General features: G+C 38.3%; 1 protein-coding gene across 2 annotated transcripts in view; it reads right to left on the reverse strand.

Annotated features, from left to right (window-relative positions):
• Positions 1–20,722, reverse strand: part of aspm (assembly factor for spindle microtubules) — a 36,486-nt gene that overhangs the window by 13,386 nt on the left and 2,378 nt on the right. For both annotated transcript variants that reach the window (XM_017478652.3, XM_017478651.3), the window contains exons 2-19: positions 20,011–20,154; positions 15,750–17,214; positions 15,389–15,454; positions 15,177–15,278; positions 14,725–14,871; positions 13,809–14,045; positions 13,457–13,524; positions 13,223–13,364; positions 12,984–13,114; positions 11,147–11,322; positions 10,765–10,910; positions 10,581–10,666; positions 9,380–9,589; positions 9,018–9,216; positions 8,546–8,694; positions 4,800–4,928; positions 4,527–4,721; positions 527–4,069 (exon numbers count right to left, since the gene is read on the reverse strand). In XM_017478652.3, the coding sequence (XP_017334141.1) occupies positions 527–4,069; positions 4,527–4,721; positions 4,800–4,928; positions 8,546–8,694; positions 9,018–9,216; positions 9,380–9,589; positions 10,581–10,666; positions 10,765–10,910; positions 11,147–11,322; positions 12,984–13,114; positions 13,223–13,364; positions 13,457–13,524; positions 13,809–14,045; positions 14,725–14,871; positions 15,177–15,278; positions 15,389–15,454; positions 15,750–17,214; positions 20,011–20,154 (7,335 nt within the window). The remainder of the gene's footprint in view (positions 1–526; positions 4,070–4,526; positions 4,722–4,799; positions 4,929–8,545; positions 8,695–9,017; positions 9,217–9,379; positions 9,590–10,580; positions 10,667–10,764; positions 10,911–11,146; positions 11,323–12,983; positions 13,115–13,222; positions 13,365–13,456; positions 13,525–13,808; positions 14,046–14,724; positions 14,872–15,176; positions 15,279–15,388; positions 15,455–15,749; positions 17,215–20,010; positions 20,155–20,722) is intronic.

Genomic DNA, 20,722 nt, shown 5'->3' on the forward strand with positions numbered 1-20,722 from the left:
ATCAGCCCATACAGGATTTCGTGGAGTTTTTTTGAAATTTTTTTTGATTGTTGTGGGCAAAAATGCTTGATTTTGCTTTTTTTTAAAATTGCGATGCCAGTTGCAGAGTTTGTGATTTTTTTTCTGCCGGAAAACTACTTGGTTTGGCAAAAATTGCAATTACACGAAATTGTCTTTCACAGTGATGTTTGTTGGTAAATGAGACGTTTTAGCTGTATCATGTTCAATGCAGGTGAATCGAAGAGGGCTTTGGCTCAATGCACATTGCCATGACTTCACATGGGACGTTGTGATGCCGTCACATGATGCGTCTTGGCCCAAATCTGCGGTAATTTTGCAAAATTGAAAGCTCCTCCAAATATTGCAGGGTTTCTTTGATTTTGCATTAATTTCTGCGATCGTAAAATAGCAAAGCCTGGAGGGACTGATTAATGTGCACAAATTTAAACTTAACTGAAACAGAGTCACCATTGCATTAACATCTACAGATGGCAAAATGAATAAAGAGCAGTAAGAAAAGGCAAACCTGAATCTTGACTGCACTTGCTCTCATTTTTTGGAATCTTCTGTATGCAATAAATCCACGCACTCGAGCTTGAAGGGCACGGATACAGTCCAGTGTCCTAAGATAGTGGCGTCTCTGTTCCACTTTTGCTCTGTATGCCCTGTAGAATGTCTGTACTATAACAGCAACAGCCTGATGTCTTAGATAACGTCTCTTGGCTGCACGCATCCTGTAATCAGCTTGTAGCTTTATAGCGCATGAGCGCAACTTCACGTAGCGACTGTGGTGTAGACGCATGCGTAATATAGACTGAATCTTGATAGCTGCTAGTCTTCTTTTTTCAAGTCGCCTTGTGAGCATTCGCCGTAAGGCATGCTGCAATGTCAGTGTGGCTTTCTGAATTGTTTTGAACTTTTTTTGCTCTTCCTGGACCAGTCTACAAGACCTGTACCACTGCTGTATTAGGACTGCAGCATTTTGCAGCCTAGATTGTTGCACTCTGCGATAATGTGCCCTGTAAGCACACTGAATGGTAACTGCTGCAGCTTTTGTCTTCATAAAGCGTTGCTTTTGGATAGACATCCTTACAAAGGACTGGATAGTCCTTACAGCTTTGATCCGTTTCACCAGTTCTCTTCCCCTTTTGCCTCTAAACGACTTCTGCAAGCACAAGGTGGCATCCTTTAAATGCTGGTATCTCTGCCTTTGTTGATACCCAAGTTTCCAAGCTTTGAATCTCTCCTGGAGAATTTTTGCGGCCCACTGCTGCCTTCTGAACATCGATCTTTGCTTGTGCATTTTTACTGCTGCTTGAATGACAGTGGCAGCGTTGTGCATTTTTTTCATATTCTGTCGAACAAAGTGTCCTCTATAAGCTGCCTGAAGACTAATGGCACACTTCTTCAATGCTAAATATTTCTCCCAGGCTGCTTTAGTTTCAATGTAGGACCTGTAATGTCTCTGAATGATGATAGTAGACAATCTCATGGCCTGATACTTAGTTTCCTCCCTATGTCTTCTGAAAGCAGCTTGAATAATAGTTGATGCTTGATGTCGAAGAATCATTTCCTTCCGGACACTACGACCTCTGTAGTTGGCTTGAATGGTAACTGCAGCACAACGCAATCTCAGGAACTGCTCCCTCTGACCTCTAGCTGCAAGTACAGACCGGAATCTTTCCTGAATGGCAATAGCAGCATATTTCATAGATAAATATCGTGTCCGAGCACAGTGAGCCCTATAAGCACTCTGTATGGCAATACAAGCCTGGTGCTTTTGTGTCAGAGCTTGTCTAGCCTTCATACCACGGAATGCTGCCTGTAAAACAATAGCAGCCTCCTTCTTCTTAAGTGACTCAATGGCATGCTTTCTCATTTTGCTGGCTCGGTAGTGTCGCTGAACAGCTTTTGAAGCCCAAAGTAGCCTCTGGTAGTACTTTTGGTTTATATACTTCCTGACATGGGACTGAATGGTTATTGCAGCTTTACGTTTTGCTTCCATCTGCTGCCGGACCTTCATTCCTCTGTAACCTGCCTGAATTGCAAGCACAGCATTATACTTCTCGAGGTAAGCTTTCCGCTGTTGTCTTGAAGCCAAAATGGCCCGATATTTTTGTTGGCAAAGCTTGACTGCTGCTCTAATGGACAAAAATCGCTTCCTTTCTTTGCAAACCAGGTACTGTCTCTGGATGAGGGTGGCAGCAAGTTTCATGGCTTGGAAGGGCATCCTTACTCTGTACATTCTGTACCTTGCCTGTATCACTGTGGCTGCTCTGTGCATCTTTAGCATCCCTCTTCTAACTCTCATTCCTCTGTATGCAGCCTGCAAAGTGATGGCTGCTTTTTGCATGGCACGATACTTCTCACGCTGCCTGTTTGCTAGAAGATTGGCTCGGTATCTCCTCTGCATGAGGACTGCTGCCTGTTTGAGGGCCTTATATTCTTTGCATTGCTTGTGCATTATATATTTCCTCTGAATAACCTTTGCAGCCATTTGCATCTCCGAAATCCATTTTCTCACCCTCACACCACGATATGCTGACTGAATACATAGCGCTGCTTCTTTCATCGCGATGTACCGCTTTTCAATGACGCTCCTTTGCTTGTTGGCACGAAACTGCCTCTGGATGATGGATGCTGCCCATTTTTGTCTCCTATACTTCACCAACTGCAGGTATCCACGAACGCATGCTTGAATTACTGTTGCCGCTTGGTGCATTTTTTGAAGATTTCTGCGAACCTTCATACCTCTGAATGTTGACTGTATAGTCACTGTTGCAGTTTTTATTCGAAGATAGGATGCATAAGTGCTCCTGCCCATGACATATGCTCTGTAACGCCGCTGTATGATGGAAGCAGCGCATTTGAGGGCAACGTAGCAGACTTGTGCCTTATACTTTCTGAAATAGGCTTGGATAACTGTAGCAGCGTGGTGCCTTTTTTTAAGTTCTCTTCTCACTTTGCAGCCTCGACATATGGCCTGGAGACTTATAGTTGATTTTTTTAGTTGAATGTAACGCTGCCTCTCCAGTTGTCCAAGTACATATGCCTGGTAGTGTTGCTGAAGGACAACTGCAGCATGTCTTTGAGCAAGAAAGTTCTTCCGATAAATAAAAGCTCTCGCGGCTGACTGAATTACAATAGCGGCTTTACTTTTTTTGGCCACGTCTTGCCTTACTCTCATTCCACGATATGCACTCTGAAGAACTAATGCAGCTTTTTTCATTGCAAGAAATTCAGATCGCTTTTCCTTTGCCATCCTAAAATACTTGTATTGTTTTTCAATGACTAAAGCAGCCTGTTTTAATGCCATAAACTTTGTCTGCACCACATGTCTACGATAATGTGACTGGATCACTGTGGCATATTGATGGAGCTGGTTCATTCTCTTTCTCTCTGCTTTGCCTCTCCATGATGCCTGAATTTTTATTGCTGCACACTTCAGAGACAGGTATTGACTTCTTAACTGCTCTCCAACTGTTTTAGCCCTGTACCTCCTTTGGACTATAACCACAGATTTTTTCAGAGACAAGAAAGACATTTGAGCCACAAATCTTCTGTAAGCAGTTTGGATTACCAGAGCAGCCTGGTTTCGCTTCGACATTTCTCTTCTGGCCTTCCATCCTCTGAATGCTGCTTGAAGCCTTACAGCTGCAGATTTAATTTCTTCAAAATGCTTCTGCTCGGTCTTCCTTAACAAGCAGGCGTTATACCACATCTGGATAAAAATTGCAGCTTGCCTCATCTCACCTACATGTTTTCGGACAAGGAAAGCCCTGAAAGCGCTCTGGATGATTATGGCAGATTGATTATGCTTCTTTAGGGTTTGAAACTTGCGCCGCTGATGGTTACCCCGGAACCACGCTTGAATAAAGACAGCTTTGGATGTCTTGGTCAGATATTGTTTTCGACATTGTTGCATTCTATACCATGTCTGGATCTTAATAGCAGCAGAATTCTTCAGAGTCATTTTTCTTGCGTGCCATATTCGGAAAGCTGTCTGGATGACAGCTGCAGCATGATTCTTCTTCAGGAAGATTTGTGTCCTCCATTCCCTGTATGTTTTCTGTACAAGGCAAAACAGAGTCAGCAATGTCTACAGAGCATCGCTATAATATTAAATGAAAACTACCTGAAGATATAAATGATAAGATCCATGCTATAAAGGACCATATTAGGTAATAGACCATGATTGAGAAAAAAATCAAGGCTATTTGGGATTTTTCCTGGAGAGACAGAAGAACTGTAATTATCCTAGAAGACTGGAACCACCAACCACACAAGTTACTTAAAAAACAACTTTTTAAAAAAAAAATTATAATAATTTTTAGTTTGAGAGCAGCTCTGGATGTAAAGATCCAAGTAAAGGTCATATGAGAGAAAAAGTAAAATAACCAGTGAACCCTTTAATTTGCTTCACTCAGAAAACAATTATGCTGATTGTTGACTTTGATGTTTACAGTCTAAACTGATTAACATTTAAATTTTATTATACAAGATTGTTTTTGCAGTTAATATCATACCTGGATTAAGACTGCAGCCATTTCTCTCATAGCGAAGCATTTTGCCTCCCTTATTCTTCTTAACTTTTCTCGGGCTAAGTGACCTCTCCAGATAGCCTGAATGACAGTGGCAGCCGTGTTCCGTCTATTCAGCCTTTTATTCTGTATGAAGCAACGCACGAGGGCCTGGATTTTTGTTGCAGCCTGGTTCCTTAACTGTTTATGGTAAATGTGTTAGAGAAATATTTGGATGTCAAACAATACAGTGTAAAGGTGTTTGGCCATGTACGTTACCTGTTTAATCCTCATGTCTTTCTGCAGCTTATACCTCCTCCATGTACTCTGGATAACTCTGGCAGCTCTAGTCTCATTGCGGAGATCCAAAAGTCGAGTGCAGAGGAAGGACAGGTAACATGTAACCACCTTAGGGAGAACAACACACACAATTTACAGGCCATGTTGATTATTTATAACCCCAAACCATTCTGCTGTAGTATTATAAAATATAAGTGCTTCTTTCTTAGAATAATATTTGAGTGCCCTTTCCATAAACCTTTTTGTACAGTACATTATCAATATCGAAAGAAAGTAGCTGTTTGTTGTGTGTGTGTGTGTGTGTGTGTGTGTGTGTGTGTGTGTGTGTGTGTGAGAATGATACACACCCCCCCCCAAATATTGGCACTCTTGGTAAATATGAGCAAAGAAGGCTGTGAAAAATTGTCTATTGTTTAATCTTTTGTTTAAAAATAAATATCACAAAAATAATCCTCTCATGGATATCAAACAATTGCAAACAAAACACAGGTTTATTAAAAAAAATATATATATACACATCTTTAAACGCGTGTGTGTGTGTGTGTGTGTGTGTGTGTGTACAATACACTGGAACGTTTGCTCCCTAAAAATAAATAAATAAATAATCCCTCTATGCACCGCACAAATCAGGGAGTATCGATGCTCATTATGTTCCCTTACTGGAAATGACATCATGCTTTCTGAAGCCTCTCAGCTCGAGAAAAAAAAAAAAAAAAAAAAAAAATTTAATTAATAATAATAATAATAATAATAATAATAACAATAATAATAATAATAAATAATAAATGGGGGACAAACTCACAGCCAAATTCTGCCTACAAATCTAAGTAGTGTGTTATTGTTGTGGTGCTTAAATGATTACTTACGTTAGCGATTTTTAACTTTACTTGATGTTCGATATATGGTTTGTTTGAGTCTAATGACTCAAGTGTTTAAGTGTTTTTTAACCCACTAGCTTGCCTATGATTATGCTTGACATATAAATGACAGAAATGTGTGGGACATGTAGGACATAAAACTTAAATATTTTTACGTATTTAATTTTTGGTGGCTTTTTACAATGAGAGTACGTAGTCATGTTGTCGGAAATTGAGTTATCAGTGTCCCAGTGTGTAATGAGCCAGGGTCCTTACCAGTGCCCAAACTCGTGTACACGATATACTGACTCACTACCTACTGAACTAGGGAGCTGGTTGGGACAAACCTATAAAACAGTAAACTGAAGGGGGGGGGGGGGGGGGGGGGGGTAAATAAAAAAGTATTTTTCGCTGACTGGGTATTCTGCTAAAGATCACATTACATGCGTTTGACGTCATATACCATCGACTGGGAAACAGCTTATACTTCCGTTTAGAATAAAAAATGCTAGTGTTACATTTGAGACAATACTACCCTTTTAAAATTCATACATTTGACCAGTGGTTCTCAAACTGCACATGGAAATTCTAGAACATCGTTTTTTTTTTTTGGTTTTTTTACCTGTATGTAAGACAAGATTCTGAACCTTTATACTATGATGTATATAAAAATGAGAAATACTAATAAATGAAATCAGTTATACATGACACACTAAGACACAAACCATAGAGCGTACAGTACTGTTAGCCACACACTGATAAACCCTAAGACTATTTAAAATGGATAAGTTTTTAGATAGAGGTCGGATCAGAGAAACACCTGCTCCCCATTCACACCTGAGACCGTGTAACACTAACAAGTCACATGACACCGGGGAGGGAAAATGGCTAATTGGGCCCAATTTGGACATTTTCACTTAGGGGTGTACTCACTTTTGTTGCCAGCGGTTTAGACATTAATGGCTGTGTGTTGAGTTATTTTGAGGGGACAGCAAATTGACATTGTTACACAAGCTGTACACTCACTACTTTACATTGTAGCAAAGTGTCATTTCTTCAGTGTTGTCACATTAAAAGAGGTCATCAAATATTTACAAAAATGTGAGGGGTGTACTCACTTTTGTGATATTCTGTATATGTGTATATATATATATATATATATATATATATATATATATATATATATATATATATATATATATATATATATATATATATATATACACACACATACACATACACATACATACACACACACACACACACACACACATATATATACATATATATACATATATATATATAATTATAAAATACACACACACACAAAGAGTGGGGGAAATAACTAATGAACACGTCAAAATTTTTTCAGTAAATGAGGTTATTCAAGTGAAATTTTCACCAGACATCAGTATTAACTCAAGAAATCCAGAAATATAAAGAATTCACAACATTAAAGTCCGTAAATAAAGTTATGTGGAATGATACGGGAAAAAAGTATTGAACACACTAACTGAAATTTATTTAATACTTAGTGGAGAAGCCTTTTTTTTGTAATAACAGCTTCAAGATGCTTCCTGTATCAAGAAATTAACCGGCCGGAGTATTCAGGTGTGATTATGGCCCTTTCTTCTAAGCATGTTGTCTTTAAATCTTGTTCTATTGGATTCGAGTCAGGTGATTGACTGGGCCATTCTAACACCTTGAATTTTTTTTCCTTCTCTGAAACCAATTGAGAGTTTCCTTTGCTGTATGCTTTGGATCGTTGTCCTGCTGGAAGCTCCACCCATGTCTCATCATCATCCTGGTGGATGGCAGCAGATTCTTCTCAAGAATCTTACAGTAAAGGGCTCCATTCATCGTTCCTTCAATTATATGAAGTCTGCCAGTACCATGTGATGAAAAACAGCCACAGGCTGATGTGCAGTGACATTTCTTCTCCAGACATGGTGTGTAATATGACAGCCAAAAAGTTCAATGTTGCTCTCGTCTGACCAGACTACACTCTCCCAGTATTTCACAGGCTTGTCCAAATGAGTTGTAGCAAACTTTAAATGAGCTTCGACATCCCTTTTCTTTAGTAATGGAGTCTTGCGTGGTGAGCCTGAGCAGTGGAGTGCATTGCCTATTGTTTTCTCTGTGGCGATGGTACCTGCTGCCTCCAAGTGTTTCTGGAGCTCTTTCCGAGTGGTCCTTAGCTCTTGGGCTTCTCTTCGGACTATTCTTCTGACTCCCTGGTCAGAAATCTTGTGAGGAGGTCCTGTGCGTGGAGCTTGATGACGGATTGATGTTGCTTCCACTTGTGGATAATGGCACCGATGGTGCTTACTGGAGGATTCAGAAGTTTTGAAATACGCCTGCATCCAATTCCATCAATATGTTTTTCAAACACAAGGTTGTGAAGGTCTTGGGAGAGCTCTTTGCTTTTACCCATCATGAGATTCTTGTGTGACAACATGGAAATGAAAAGCCTTTTTATAGACCATCAATTTACTAACCAAGCTGATATTAATTTGCACAGATAGGAGGATTAATTACTTTCTAACTACTTATGGATTTCAGCTTGCTCCTTGCCTTTTAGAGCTTTTACATGAATAAGCTTAATATATGTTTACTGAAGAAAAAAAAAAAAAAAAAAAAAATGTTGATGCGTGCAATACTTCCTCCACTGTGTGTTTATTTATATATATATATATATATATATATATATATATATATATATATATATATATATATATAAAAAAAAAACACACATACACATATATACACACACAGTGGAATAATTGACTGCTGTACATTGAGTTATTGGAAAGTAAATGCATACCAGAGTTGTTCAGTTTTGTATTTTAAATTGAAATTCCACTGCACCTTTTCATTTGGGATTGTGTTAGACATGTCCTCTGGAGTGATCATGGCAGGAACACCTCCAAGGTAAGACACAGCCAAGTTCACAAGCTGAAAATTTCTTCGCTCATTCTCAAGCAGCATTTTGAAATCCACTGTTGGTAACACCGAACCTGAGAAGGAAAGAAGTCTTAAAAACAAGCTCTTAAAAAATAGACATTCCATTTGTTAATCAGAACTGAACATAGCATAATGAAGAAGTAGTACAACAGCATGACTGCATATGTGACACTGCTTTTACACTAAATTGTAGTTCACAATATAGGCAAATATTTCTCTTAATTTAGGTTTGGCGATAAAAATAGTTCCCCAAGGAAGCCACAGCCCAGCTGATAGTGGTGTATGCAACACAAAAACTGACTGACAGCCCATAGTAGTGTAGTAACAGTTTCAATGTAATGAAATATTGGTTGACAAATAGTTGATAAAAAGATACCTTTCTGTTCCAGGGAGTCAAAGGAATAGTCAGAGTCACTCGAGGAGCTGTTCAGTTCCAGTTTGGAATGACGGCCACACTCGATAGTTTGTGTTGTTTCCTGTTGAATGTCCTCAGCTCGCAGGTTGTTTGGATGGTAGTGATGTATAAGATAGCAAAGGATTCTACCGTCAGAGAATGACACTGTGAAGTTTTCAGCCTAGAAAGAGAAATGTGATGCTATTGAAATAAAACTTCGGTGCGGACATTATTTCCATTATCAAAGCTCAAGTGTCACTTCTGGGAGCTTACGTAGCAGGAAAACAAAAATCAGGCATTTTCATGAACTATGAATCCTTGTATATAAAACCATGACAGCCTACCTTCAATCTGTAGAAGCCACAAACTGCATTGACCCAATCCAACAACAAATTCAGTTTCTCACTGGGATGTTCAAATGTTGTCCTCTCTTTTATGCTCTTTAGAACATATTTATCATCCCTTAAAGAATGCAATTTCTGTTTTGTTCTCCAGGTTTTCTTGAGGAAGCTGATTTCTTCTTTGAGTTGCTCCACATCAAGCATAATTTCAACCTAAAAATGAATGAATGAATGAATGAATAATAAATAAATAGAGTAGTTCACTATTTAGTAGTAGTGTTGGTTTCAGAGTTTAGTACAAGCAAAAACGACCAGGTTATATTGTTGGATAAAACTCTGATTCACTATATAGATTCAGTCAGTCCCTCAAGGATTTTGCGATCACAAAATTAATGCAAAAAAAAAAAAAAAAAACCCAAGCAAACACCACAATAGATGGAGGAGCTTTCAATTTTGCAAAATTACCGCAGATTTGGGCCAAGACGCATCATGTGACGGCATCACAACGTCCCATGTGAAGTCATGGCAATGTGTGTTCAGTCAAAGCCCTCTTCAATTCACGTGTGTCAAATATGAGTACAGCTAAAAGGTCTCATTTACCAACAAACATCATAGTGAAAGACCATGCAAAATAATTTAATGCAATTGCCATTTCACCAATTTAAGTAGTTGTCCGCAAAAATAGAACAAAACAACTTTTTTGAAAAAATCCACAGAAAAAAAATCTAGCATTTTTGGCCACAATAATCACAAAAAAAAACCTCGAAATCATGTATGGACTATTCCAGGGGTTCCCAAACTTTTCCAGGGCAAGGCCCCCCAAATGGCATTAACATTTGACCGAGGCCCACCTTTTGCAAGATGTCTTTAAAACACATTAAAAATACAGACTTTTGAATATATCCCCCTTTTGTTATTAATAGTTACATCTTACATCTTTAAATTACATTAGGAATTGGTTGTGTGTGTGTGTGTGGTTGTCTGAGAGTGAGAATTTATTTTTCACACCAAATTGTTGAGGCCCCCTGGGCACCCCCTGGTGGCCCCCACTTTGAAAACCACTGAACTATTCAATATCTAAATAAATCACCTCTAAAGAAAATAAATGTGTTAATAAAATTGTTTAAAAAGGTGATCTCACTGAGGTTAGTGTATATGAATTTACAATCTGACAACATACAGAATTACACTACAAACACAATACCTGAAAGGAAAAGATTATTTTCCATAGGAGGTTAAGTGTCTTCTCTCTGTGCCCATCTACTATGTCTCTGGGGTCAATCAAAACTCCTAGGAAGATTAAAACATGCAATTAAGAGGCTGTAATCATTACTAGAAATGTTTTATTCCTTCAGACTGGCTGATACAAATTTCAGCCCTCAGTTTACCTTGATCATCTCTCAAGTCAACCCCTTTCTCTCTGAGCACCTGCAGAGCGACACCAACATTGTGCACCTTCTGAAGACGACTAATCGCAGGCATCCGCAGCTTACTCGACAGGGACCAGTCTTGGGTGAAGACCTCCATGATGCGTCTGAGACACATTCAAACAAATGTTATTATTAAATACTTTATAAAAAAAAAAAATTAAAAAAATTTTTTTTTAAAAACTTAACGGAAACTGAACTGCTTTTCAGCAAATATTACACGTTTGAATTAACAACTGCAGCGTGTAGTATGTCCTATGCTATGGAAACATGTAAAAGTAAAAAAAAAAATATTTTTTTTTAAGTAAAAAACAAAGGAAAATGCAGCTCTGCTTAAACATACACCAAGCGAATGCCACATCTTAGATCAGTGGCAAGATTCTGCACAGCAAATTTGAACTCATCCAGTGGGGTTTGGATGTGGGACACAGCAAGACCTAAAAGGCCCAGGTGACGTGGAAGGATTCCCTCCCCGCTGAGGAAGTCTCGTGAAAATGCTAGCAGTAGATCTTTACTTGTCTAAGAGGAAAACACAAAAGCAAATCATTATAGTCCAGCATTATATAAGATGTACATACGAGTTACGTTTTAAAAACATGCACACTGCACCACATAAATTCTATCATTTTTGTATTTAACCTAAACAAACTGCTTTTACAATCAACACTACTCAAGGCGGTGTGCTTCTCAATAGAAGCCCTGAACAGCAAAGTGTAAAAAATTTTCAACTGCAAGGTTATTATTTTGACTTACCAAGTGATTGTATACGCTATAATAAAAATAATACACTATAATACTGGCATCATCAATCTGCATCAAAGTGCATACACACACCTGGAGAGGCCACAAAGCACTGTGAGGATCTTTGATTCCTCTAGTGCTTTTAACACACTTCAACCACTTCACCTGGCTGAGAAGCTTTCTGTGATGCAAGTGGACCAGGACCTTATGGCCTGGATTACAGACTACTTCACTGACAGGCCACAGTATATCAGGCTGCAAGGCTGCTTCTGCTTCAATTTGGGAACATGCCACCTACAAAAGTTTTCGGTCGACTCCTCCATTGTTGGCTGTATCACAGATAATAAATGGGAGGGGTACAGAGACCTTATCGAAAGCTTTATAAGATGGTGCGACAACAACCACCTCCAGCTCAATATCAGGAAAACCAAGGAGCTGGTGGTGGACTTCCAAAACAGCAAGCGGTCTAACAGGTCAAACCCCTGTCGCCATAAGGGGGGAGTGGAGATAGTGTTCCTAGGGGTGCAACTCAATAACAAACTGGACTGGTCAGACAACACTGAGGCCATCTATAAGAAAGGACAGAGCAGGATGTTCTTTCTGAGAAGGCTCAGGTCCTTTAATGTGTGCAGTAGGTTGCTATGTATGTTTTACCAGTCTGTGGTGGCCAGTGTAATAATCTTTGCTGTGGTGTGATGGGGAGGTAGCATCGGGACTTGTGGTGACGACAAACTGAACAAGTTGGTGAGAGAGGCCAGCTCTGTGGTAGGGATGGAACTGAATAGGATGGAGGAAGGGACTGAGAAGAGGATGAGAAGGAAGCTAAAAGCCATCACGGACAATCCTTCTCATTCTCTCTACGCTGAGCTGAGGAGGCTCAGGAGCACATTTAGCCACAGATTCGTCCAGCCAATTGAACAAAAATTTCACACTTTGCAATTCAGAGCTTCTATACTTAACAGCACAGTGAACAGAACAGAACAAAAACAAGTTAAAAAAAAAAATTATAATAATAAATGGTGCTACAGCTAAACCACTGGAAGTTCATTAATGGAATACCACATACACCCTTGTGCTTTTTTGTTGGCCATCAGGAAGACTGTACAGATTATTAAAAATAAAAATTTAATTCTGACAAACTTAACTTTGCAACTTTTGTTCTATTTCTATGCATAAATTAGTAATCTAATTAGCAATTTTATTTGTACAGTCTTAGTTACATACATCTAGTCTTAATTTTGTTCAGTGCAAAAAATGTTAAATTTGTAAAAATCTTGGAACTATAAAGAATTTATATATATATATATATATATATATGGTTTTGCTGAAACATAATGAAACTGGTTCAGGTGTGTTGAGAGATGGGAGAGAGCACAAATGCGGGCCATTTAAGAACTGAACTGGAAAAAAAAACAGACAGAATTAAAAATGAAAAGAACCTTAAATTCAGCATCCATGCAAAACAAACAGGGGTCGTGCTCAATTAGCCTAGATTCTTTGGCCTTGTCCAGAAAGCAGACAAGTAAAAGTAGTTTCTTCAAAGTAAAGCGGGACAGCATCTCCTCATGCCCTGTTAAATAAGAATATAAAGAAATGTATGAGACATTATTTTGATGCAGTTGATAGAAATATTAAATGCTATATTAAAAAACATACTAAATGTTTTACTGGGTGTTACCGTCTCTGTACAGGTGGGGAACTTTGGGGTGTCTGAACTCTGCAGCAATGTCGGGATTCCAGAGTAGCCGCCCAAGTATGAACATGGCCAGGCCCATGATGTCGCTGTTGCTCTCCAAGGAAATCAGTTCTCCAAAGATTGTCTAGAATAAGAATGCGTATTGAAAGGCGTGAGAATTCTATAAGAGACCATTTGTATAATTTCCAACGCATCAGTATTTCTGAAATTAAATACCTCCAGGCCGATTCGTAGCCAGAGCGGATTGTAAGACAGAAGCCAGTTTAGAACTTTCTGTCTTTCACCTAATAAGAAACAAGAAAATACATTTTAATTAGTAAATTATATATTTTAAAGCTCAATGCATTTCGAATGACTGAGTTCCAGTAAGCTGCCATTATCAGCATCTGTGGTAGCATACAGGGCCACCTTTATTAAGCAACCAAAAATTATATAAATCACCTTCAAAAAGCTGTTCAGTCTGCACATTCTGACAACCATCTTAATGTTTGTTTGTTTTTGTTTTTTAAAGCATTATTATGTTGTTCCCAGACGGAAACAGCAAAGGTTCAGCTTCCAATACATTTACCTATATCCTTCCAGAGATGTCGATCCTTACGGATAAGCAGCCTCTTTGCCTCCACCTCCACCTCCAGGCGCTTTATAGCTTTCGCCATTTGGTCAGACGTGAAAAGCTGGCAGGCTGCACGTCTAACACGGTTCAAGTGCCGCCGGGCTGTATAGGTTCTGAACGACATCTCCTCTTTGGTTGGCGCGTTGGGTACATTCACCTTCTCACTTCCCATAGTTAGTGATAAGGCATTCACTACAAAGAAAATTAAATACATTGAAAATCTCTCAGATAAGCCCAATAGAACAATTATATTTTTTATTTAAAAAGTGTATTTACCATTATTTACCGTAATTCAGAATTCCCATTCAATCTTATTATTTCTGTTCTGCTCTATCAGAAATGTCTCAAATCAGTTAAATCACTTCTTAAAATAAAAACAGACTTTAAGACGTTGGGCTACTGCTCCGAAGGTCACGAGGTCAAACCCCAGCCCCGCCAAGCCACCACTGTTGGTCCTTTGAGAAAGGCCTTTAACTGTGCAGTTGTATAAATGAGATAAATGTAAATCACTCTGGATAAGGGAGTCTGCCAAATGTCATGAATGTCAAATGTAAGAACTTCTTGAAATCTAAGTTTAGGTCTCATTGTATTATGCGAAATCAGATGTGGGTATCGGGAGCCTTGTATCAAACTAATACCCAATACCAGTATTGATCTATGCATCCCTAGCTGGTATACAGTTGTGGTTGTTATTGTGCAAAAAAAAAAGCATGGCTATTACATGGACTTGTATTGGGGCAATCAAATATTTTATTAAAAAAAACTAGATTTGCAATGTTTCTGCAGAAGCTGTTCTTTAAAAACGTTTTCTGGGTCAGCCAAAATGTAAAATAAAGTGCACTAGGATCAGACTTCCAGACAGAGACCACACCTTTGGTGACTTCAGTGGCCACTTTGAAGTCATCAGGAGTGAGCACATAATTCATCCACCATGTGAATCCTCGTTCCTGCTTCTCAATCCATCGTTCATCGTAAAACATGTTCTTGGCAGCAAATGGCAGTGGATGCCTAGGTATAGCTGTCAACATGACAATACATAAATAAAAATTTAATTATATAAATTAACTCAAACACCGATCAGCCAAAGAAGGTTTAGTTAATTTTTTTTATGGTATTCTGTGTCATATACATGAAGTATGCTATACAATGAGTAACATGCCAGATGGTAAAACTAATATTTTTATAAGCATGTGCAATGTCTGGTTTGCAGTGTACAAGCTTGCTGATTTAAAAAAAAAAAAAAAAAAAAAAAAAACTAACAAAAATAAACCTCTAGCCAGCCTCGTATCAATTTAAATAATGACAGTAGAATGACAAATATACCTGTTTGTGTTGGCATTATGAAGTTCAGCCGGGTTTGTGCCACGGCTATAACCTTTGCCGTTTTCACCTTCGAGGAGCTGAATGACTTCAAAGACTGTCCTCCTGCACAATTAATATTTACTTATGCATAACAACTTCATAGAACACTTAAATCACTACAATGAGCTTTAGATCAGTAAAGATGACGAAATATGAACAGAGCCTTTATTTACCCTGTTGTGTTGATTTTGGATTGGGCTTTTGTACTGGCACTTTTGTGGACTTCCTCGAGCTTGATGCTACATAATTTGTTTTAAAAAAAAAAAAAAAAATACATAAATAAATACATAAAACCACACACAACAACAACAAAAAAAATTCAAACCTAAATGAAACACTGAGTGTACCACGAACAATATTATTTCTATGAGATTACTGTAAAGAATTAGACAAAGGACTGCGTATTTCATCTCAATTTCATCTTAAATACATATACATTCTACAAACCTGATTAGGTTTATACATTATACGAACCTGATTTTAAACTATTTCACTCAAGAACAAATGTAAAATACTAGTTTTTATTTTACTCACCAGTTATTTTTCTTTGTGTCTGTTTATACTGTGAACTGAATTGTTTTTCATAACAGGATTTTTTGTGTTCTTGGGTCTCATCTGAGTTTTGTTTAACTTCCAAAAATCTAGGCAAACACTCTGAGTTGTCCCTTAAATATTCATCACTTTTTCTTTTTCTGTTCTGATTTGCTGCACGGCTATGCACAGGAAACATGTTCTCTGAGACACACAATGGCAATATCCCAAAGTCTGGGGCATCAGATGAGATTGCACTGTTTGCATGATTTCCATCATTAAGGGTTAGGATTGGTTGCACAGCAGCATGAGTGGAGGTTGGAGGCTGATCTGGAAAAGCTGGTCGTTGAGGCGATAGCTTTTGTTCTGATTCCTGGGGTGGTGTTACACTGAATTTAAAGTTAACACATACATCAGAGTTTATTACAGGCAAAACAGAGACCCCCTCCAGTAAGCCCATGTTTGACTCTGGACTGGCAGAAACCAAAGGTGCTTTCTGCAGAAGTCTACGTCTGAAGGTTCTTGTTTTGCAAGTGTTTGGACTGTGCTCAGGAGAAGTCCCTGCTTTGCTTTTAATAACTGTAGCAGAGTTAAAAAGAATCTTCTTGGGTTTAAGACCTTGGTTCATCTCATTACCAACCCCATTGTAAAATTTGGTATCCAAGGCAGAGCAAGCAGCAGGGCTGTGCATGATGTCCTCAGGCCCTTGCTCATTATCTAGTAATTTGTTGGATTTGACAAAGAAAGTTAGCCTCGGCTGAGCAACGTCAATCTGAGGGCGGACGTCTCCCACAATGTTTATGGCTGTTTCAAGTTTACCATCCATGCTTAAATCCTCGCACTCCAGAGAATCAGCTAAATTTAAGCTAGAGCAGGCATTTGGGGGACTCACTGAACAAGACAAATCAGAATTAATGACAGCCAACGCATCCTTAACAGACAAAATCTGTGTCGTTGACTCAGAATTTCCATCCTTAATTGGTTTACAAATGACAGGAAGAGGACTTTGAAAGCGGGACATCAAGGGGTTGGAAAACCTCTCTGGGGTACCAATAGGTGACAGTGTCTTATTCAACACTCTGCTTCCTTTGTAATCAACATTCTGCAGTGGTACAGAAGAGATATTTTCCTTATCCATAGCATCAAGAAATCTGTCAGCTGGCACTAACAGAACAACTGGAGACTTGTTTTGAGAAGACATACTTTCGAAGTCATCATAGATAGCCTTAGGTAGAGCTTGGGGGATCTCAGGATACATAGACTGGGAGTTTTTCTCCTTACTGCAAATGGGCCTTTGGGATGTCCTTTCCTGGTTTACTGGTGTTAGTGGGTTTGAGGCTCGATTTCTTTTATATTGTGGCTGTCGAGACACATGAAATGTCTTGTTGGCTGCCTTGATCGGTATCGAGGCCACTTTTCCACCCTGGGAAGGGACTCTCTTGGATTTGATTGTATCCCATAGACTTTTCTATAAAAACAAGATAAAGTCAGTAATTATGCAGGTTGTAGCACAGCATCTTAATTCATCTGAACATTATGGTAATATATATTTATTGTTTTTCAATGCCATGTCAGCATCAATGGCTACTTTCATGGCAAGATCAAGGTAGGATATTCCATCAATTCTCACAGTATTACAACAATAAAATCTTACATTTCAACAGCATCAGTAGTGGCTCAGTGGTTAAAGGCTCTGGGTTACTGATCAGAAGGCCAGAAGTTCAAGCCCCAGTATTGCCAAGCTACCACTGTTGGGTCCTTGGGCAAGGCCCTTAACCCTCAATTGCTCAGATGTATAAATGAGAAATGTAAGTTGCTCTGGAAAATGGCGTCTGCCAAATGATATAAATGTAAGTTTCCTGTTGAGACATTTTGGCTTCTAAATATGTATTGAATGTATATGTTTGCACGGAACAAAAAGGAGTGGCTCTTAATTTCATTGTACATATGTATAGTGACAATAAAAGGCATTCATTCATTCATATCTATTTTCCGAGTAAAAACATTGTCTAGTATTGCTAATAGCTGGACAGTCCAAATATATGCTTCACTATGGTAAGGTATTTATTTTGGCAAAGATTTCTGCATTCCAATATGCCTAATTCAACTCAAGTGTTATTGAGAATAATCTGTCAGGTCCATAAGAATTTGGACAGTAGCACGATTTTCATTATTTTATCTCTGTACACCATCTCAATGGATTTGAAATGAAGCAGTCAATATGAGTCTGAAGTGTAGACTTCCAGCTTTAATTCAAGGGGTTTAACAAAAATATTGCGTTAACCATTTAGGAATTACAGCCATTTGTTTTGATGTTTTGTTGTTTTTGATTCCAACTGTTGAATTTGCATTTTGTAACAGTTCATGGGAACTCTCAATATGTGGTCCAAAGGTGTGTTGATGCAAGTTAAGGAGGCCACCATTAGACTGAGACATCAGAAGCTTTAGGAGCAGCCAAATCAATAATTTGGTACATGCTTAAAAAGAAGGAATGCACTGGTGAGCTCAACAACCCCAAAAGCCCTGGAAGATCACGGAAGACAACAAAAGTGGATGAATGCAGAATTCTTTCATTGTTGAAGAAAAAAACCCTTCACAACATCTAGCCAAGTCAAGAACACTCTGAATGAGGTAGGGGCATGTATGTCAAAGTCTGCACTCAAAAAACACCTTTTTAGTTAAAAAATAAAAATTAAAAAATTAAATAAGCCTGGCCAGTTCTGATGCAAGATTAATTTGCACCAGAATGATGGGAAAAGAAGAGTATGGAGAAGGAAAGGAAGGGCTCAAGGTCCATAACAGACCACATCATCTGTCAAACCTGGGGAGGAAGTGTTATGGCATGGATATTTATGGCTGCCAATGAAACTGGGTCACTGGTGTTTATTGATGATTTGACTGCTAATAGGAGTAAGCAGGATGAATTCTGGATTGTATAGAGCTATACTTTCTGCTCAGATTCAGTCAAATACTGCAAAACTGATAGGATGCTGCTTCACAGTACAGATGGATAATGACCCAGAAATACCGCAAAAGCAACCCAAGCGCTTCTTAATGCAAAGAAATTAAATGTTCTTAAATGTCTGATGACATCAACCCCACTGAGCATGCTTTTCACTTACTGAAGACAAAACTGAAGGCAGAAAGACTCACAAACAAGCAGCAACTGAAGGCAAGTACATTAAAGGCCTGACAAAACACGTCAAGGGAGGAAACTCAGCATTTTGTGATCTCAATGGGTCACAGATTTCAGTTAGTCATTGGCTGCAAAGGATTTTCAGACAAATATTAAAATTAATCCTAATATTTATGATTATGCTAGTTTATCCAATTACTCTTGAGCCAGTGAAAATTGGGGGACTGTATTAAAAAAAAAAAAAAAAAGAAAGAAAAAGAAGAAAAAAAAAAAGGTTGATACTCCTAAATGTTTAATGCAATATTTTTGTTAAACCCATTGAATTAAAGTCTTTAACCACATCTTGGTTGCTTCATTTCAACTCCATTGTGGTGGTATACAAAGACAAAATTACAAAAAAAGGTCTCACTGTCTAAATACTTATGGACCTGACTGTAAATCATGTCAAAATCATCCTACATCAGCCAAACCTGAGAAGGAACAACGTGTAGTCCATAGTCCTGGCAGGGGTGTAAAAAACTCAATATATTTTTCGATGTAGTCCTGATTTGCTGTAATACCCTGTTTAAATGTTTCACATCTGTGCTGAATGGTGCAGGAGAACAAACATTTTTAATCACGGTCTCATTAACATTGCCATTTTAATTATTTCAACACATTTTTATAAAATTTTACACTTTGTTGTAGGCTGATTTAATCTCGTTTTTTTTCCTAGTTCAGCTGGTTGATAGATTTTATTTGACATTAGTGAACCCGAAACTTTCTCCATTTACCATGACTGAAAGAGAGTGTTCTCCTGGAAAGTTTAGATATGAGATTACTAATGAGAGATGGTGAAATGGGCAGGGCCTACAGGGTGTCCGTTACTATCAAAGAGGTAAAAACACCTGCACAACTGTCAATCATTCTTGAATCACATGACGATTGGCTCATTTGATGGTAATAAAAAACTAATGAAGTGATAACTTAAAGCAGCACTCCGATGTTCAGGGCAAAGCAAAAAGTGTAGAAATTGGCAGGTCTGCGAGTAAAACAGGAAAAAACACCGAACTGTGCAGCATTCCGGTTCTTGTAAAACTGTGCAGGAAAACAAGGCATTTTATAATCCACAATGAAAAAAAGATTTACCTTTTTGGTTTTTGCACCTTCTGCTTTTCCAAGCAAAATGGCTTGATGCTTGACAATGCCATTGGCAGTAAAGCTGAGGAGTTCTCTTACACCACCTTCTTCTACAGGTGTCCATGTTACAGTTATGGTCACTCTGTCTTCAGGCTGTAAACACACATCATAGATTTAGAATAAATTTTTCAAAAGAATAGCAAGCAAACAAACATCTAAACGAGCTCTTAAAATGATAAGGCCCTCACTTACCTTTTTGAGAAAAATGCACAGATGTATTAAAGCACACCTATTATGGTTTTGATACGTGTCTAATTTTGTTTTTAAAGGTCTCATACAATAGATTTCCATGAATCCGAGGTCAAAAACACTTTAATGTCCTCATAATTTAAACTGCAGCATTACATTCCGTTACATTACGTTAGTACAGGAAGTAAAGTCTGGAATCACTAATGACTCGATTCAGCTGTTCAGAATCGGTTCCTTCTATTGGGAGTCGATAACCCCGTTTGTCGTGCGCTTTCATTTTGAAAATTTGCAGACATTTTCACGTTCACAAACAGCTCTATAACACATTACATGAAAGGTGATATTTGAAAAACCATAATAGGTGTACTTTAAAGGCAATGTTTAGATTTCATAGAACATAGACATTTTACACTGGAAAGCTGGAAATAGTTCTCTCTGCTTGGAAATTATTAGGGATCAATATATTAATATC

The sequence above is a fragment of the Ictalurus punctatus genome, chromosome 10, assembly GCF_001660625.3.
Source record: "Ictalurus punctatus breed USDA103 chromosome 10, Coco_2.0, whole genome shotgun sequence".
NCBI lineage: Eukaryota > Metazoa > Chordata > Actinopteri > Siluriformes > Ictaluridae > Ictalurus > Ictalurus punctatus.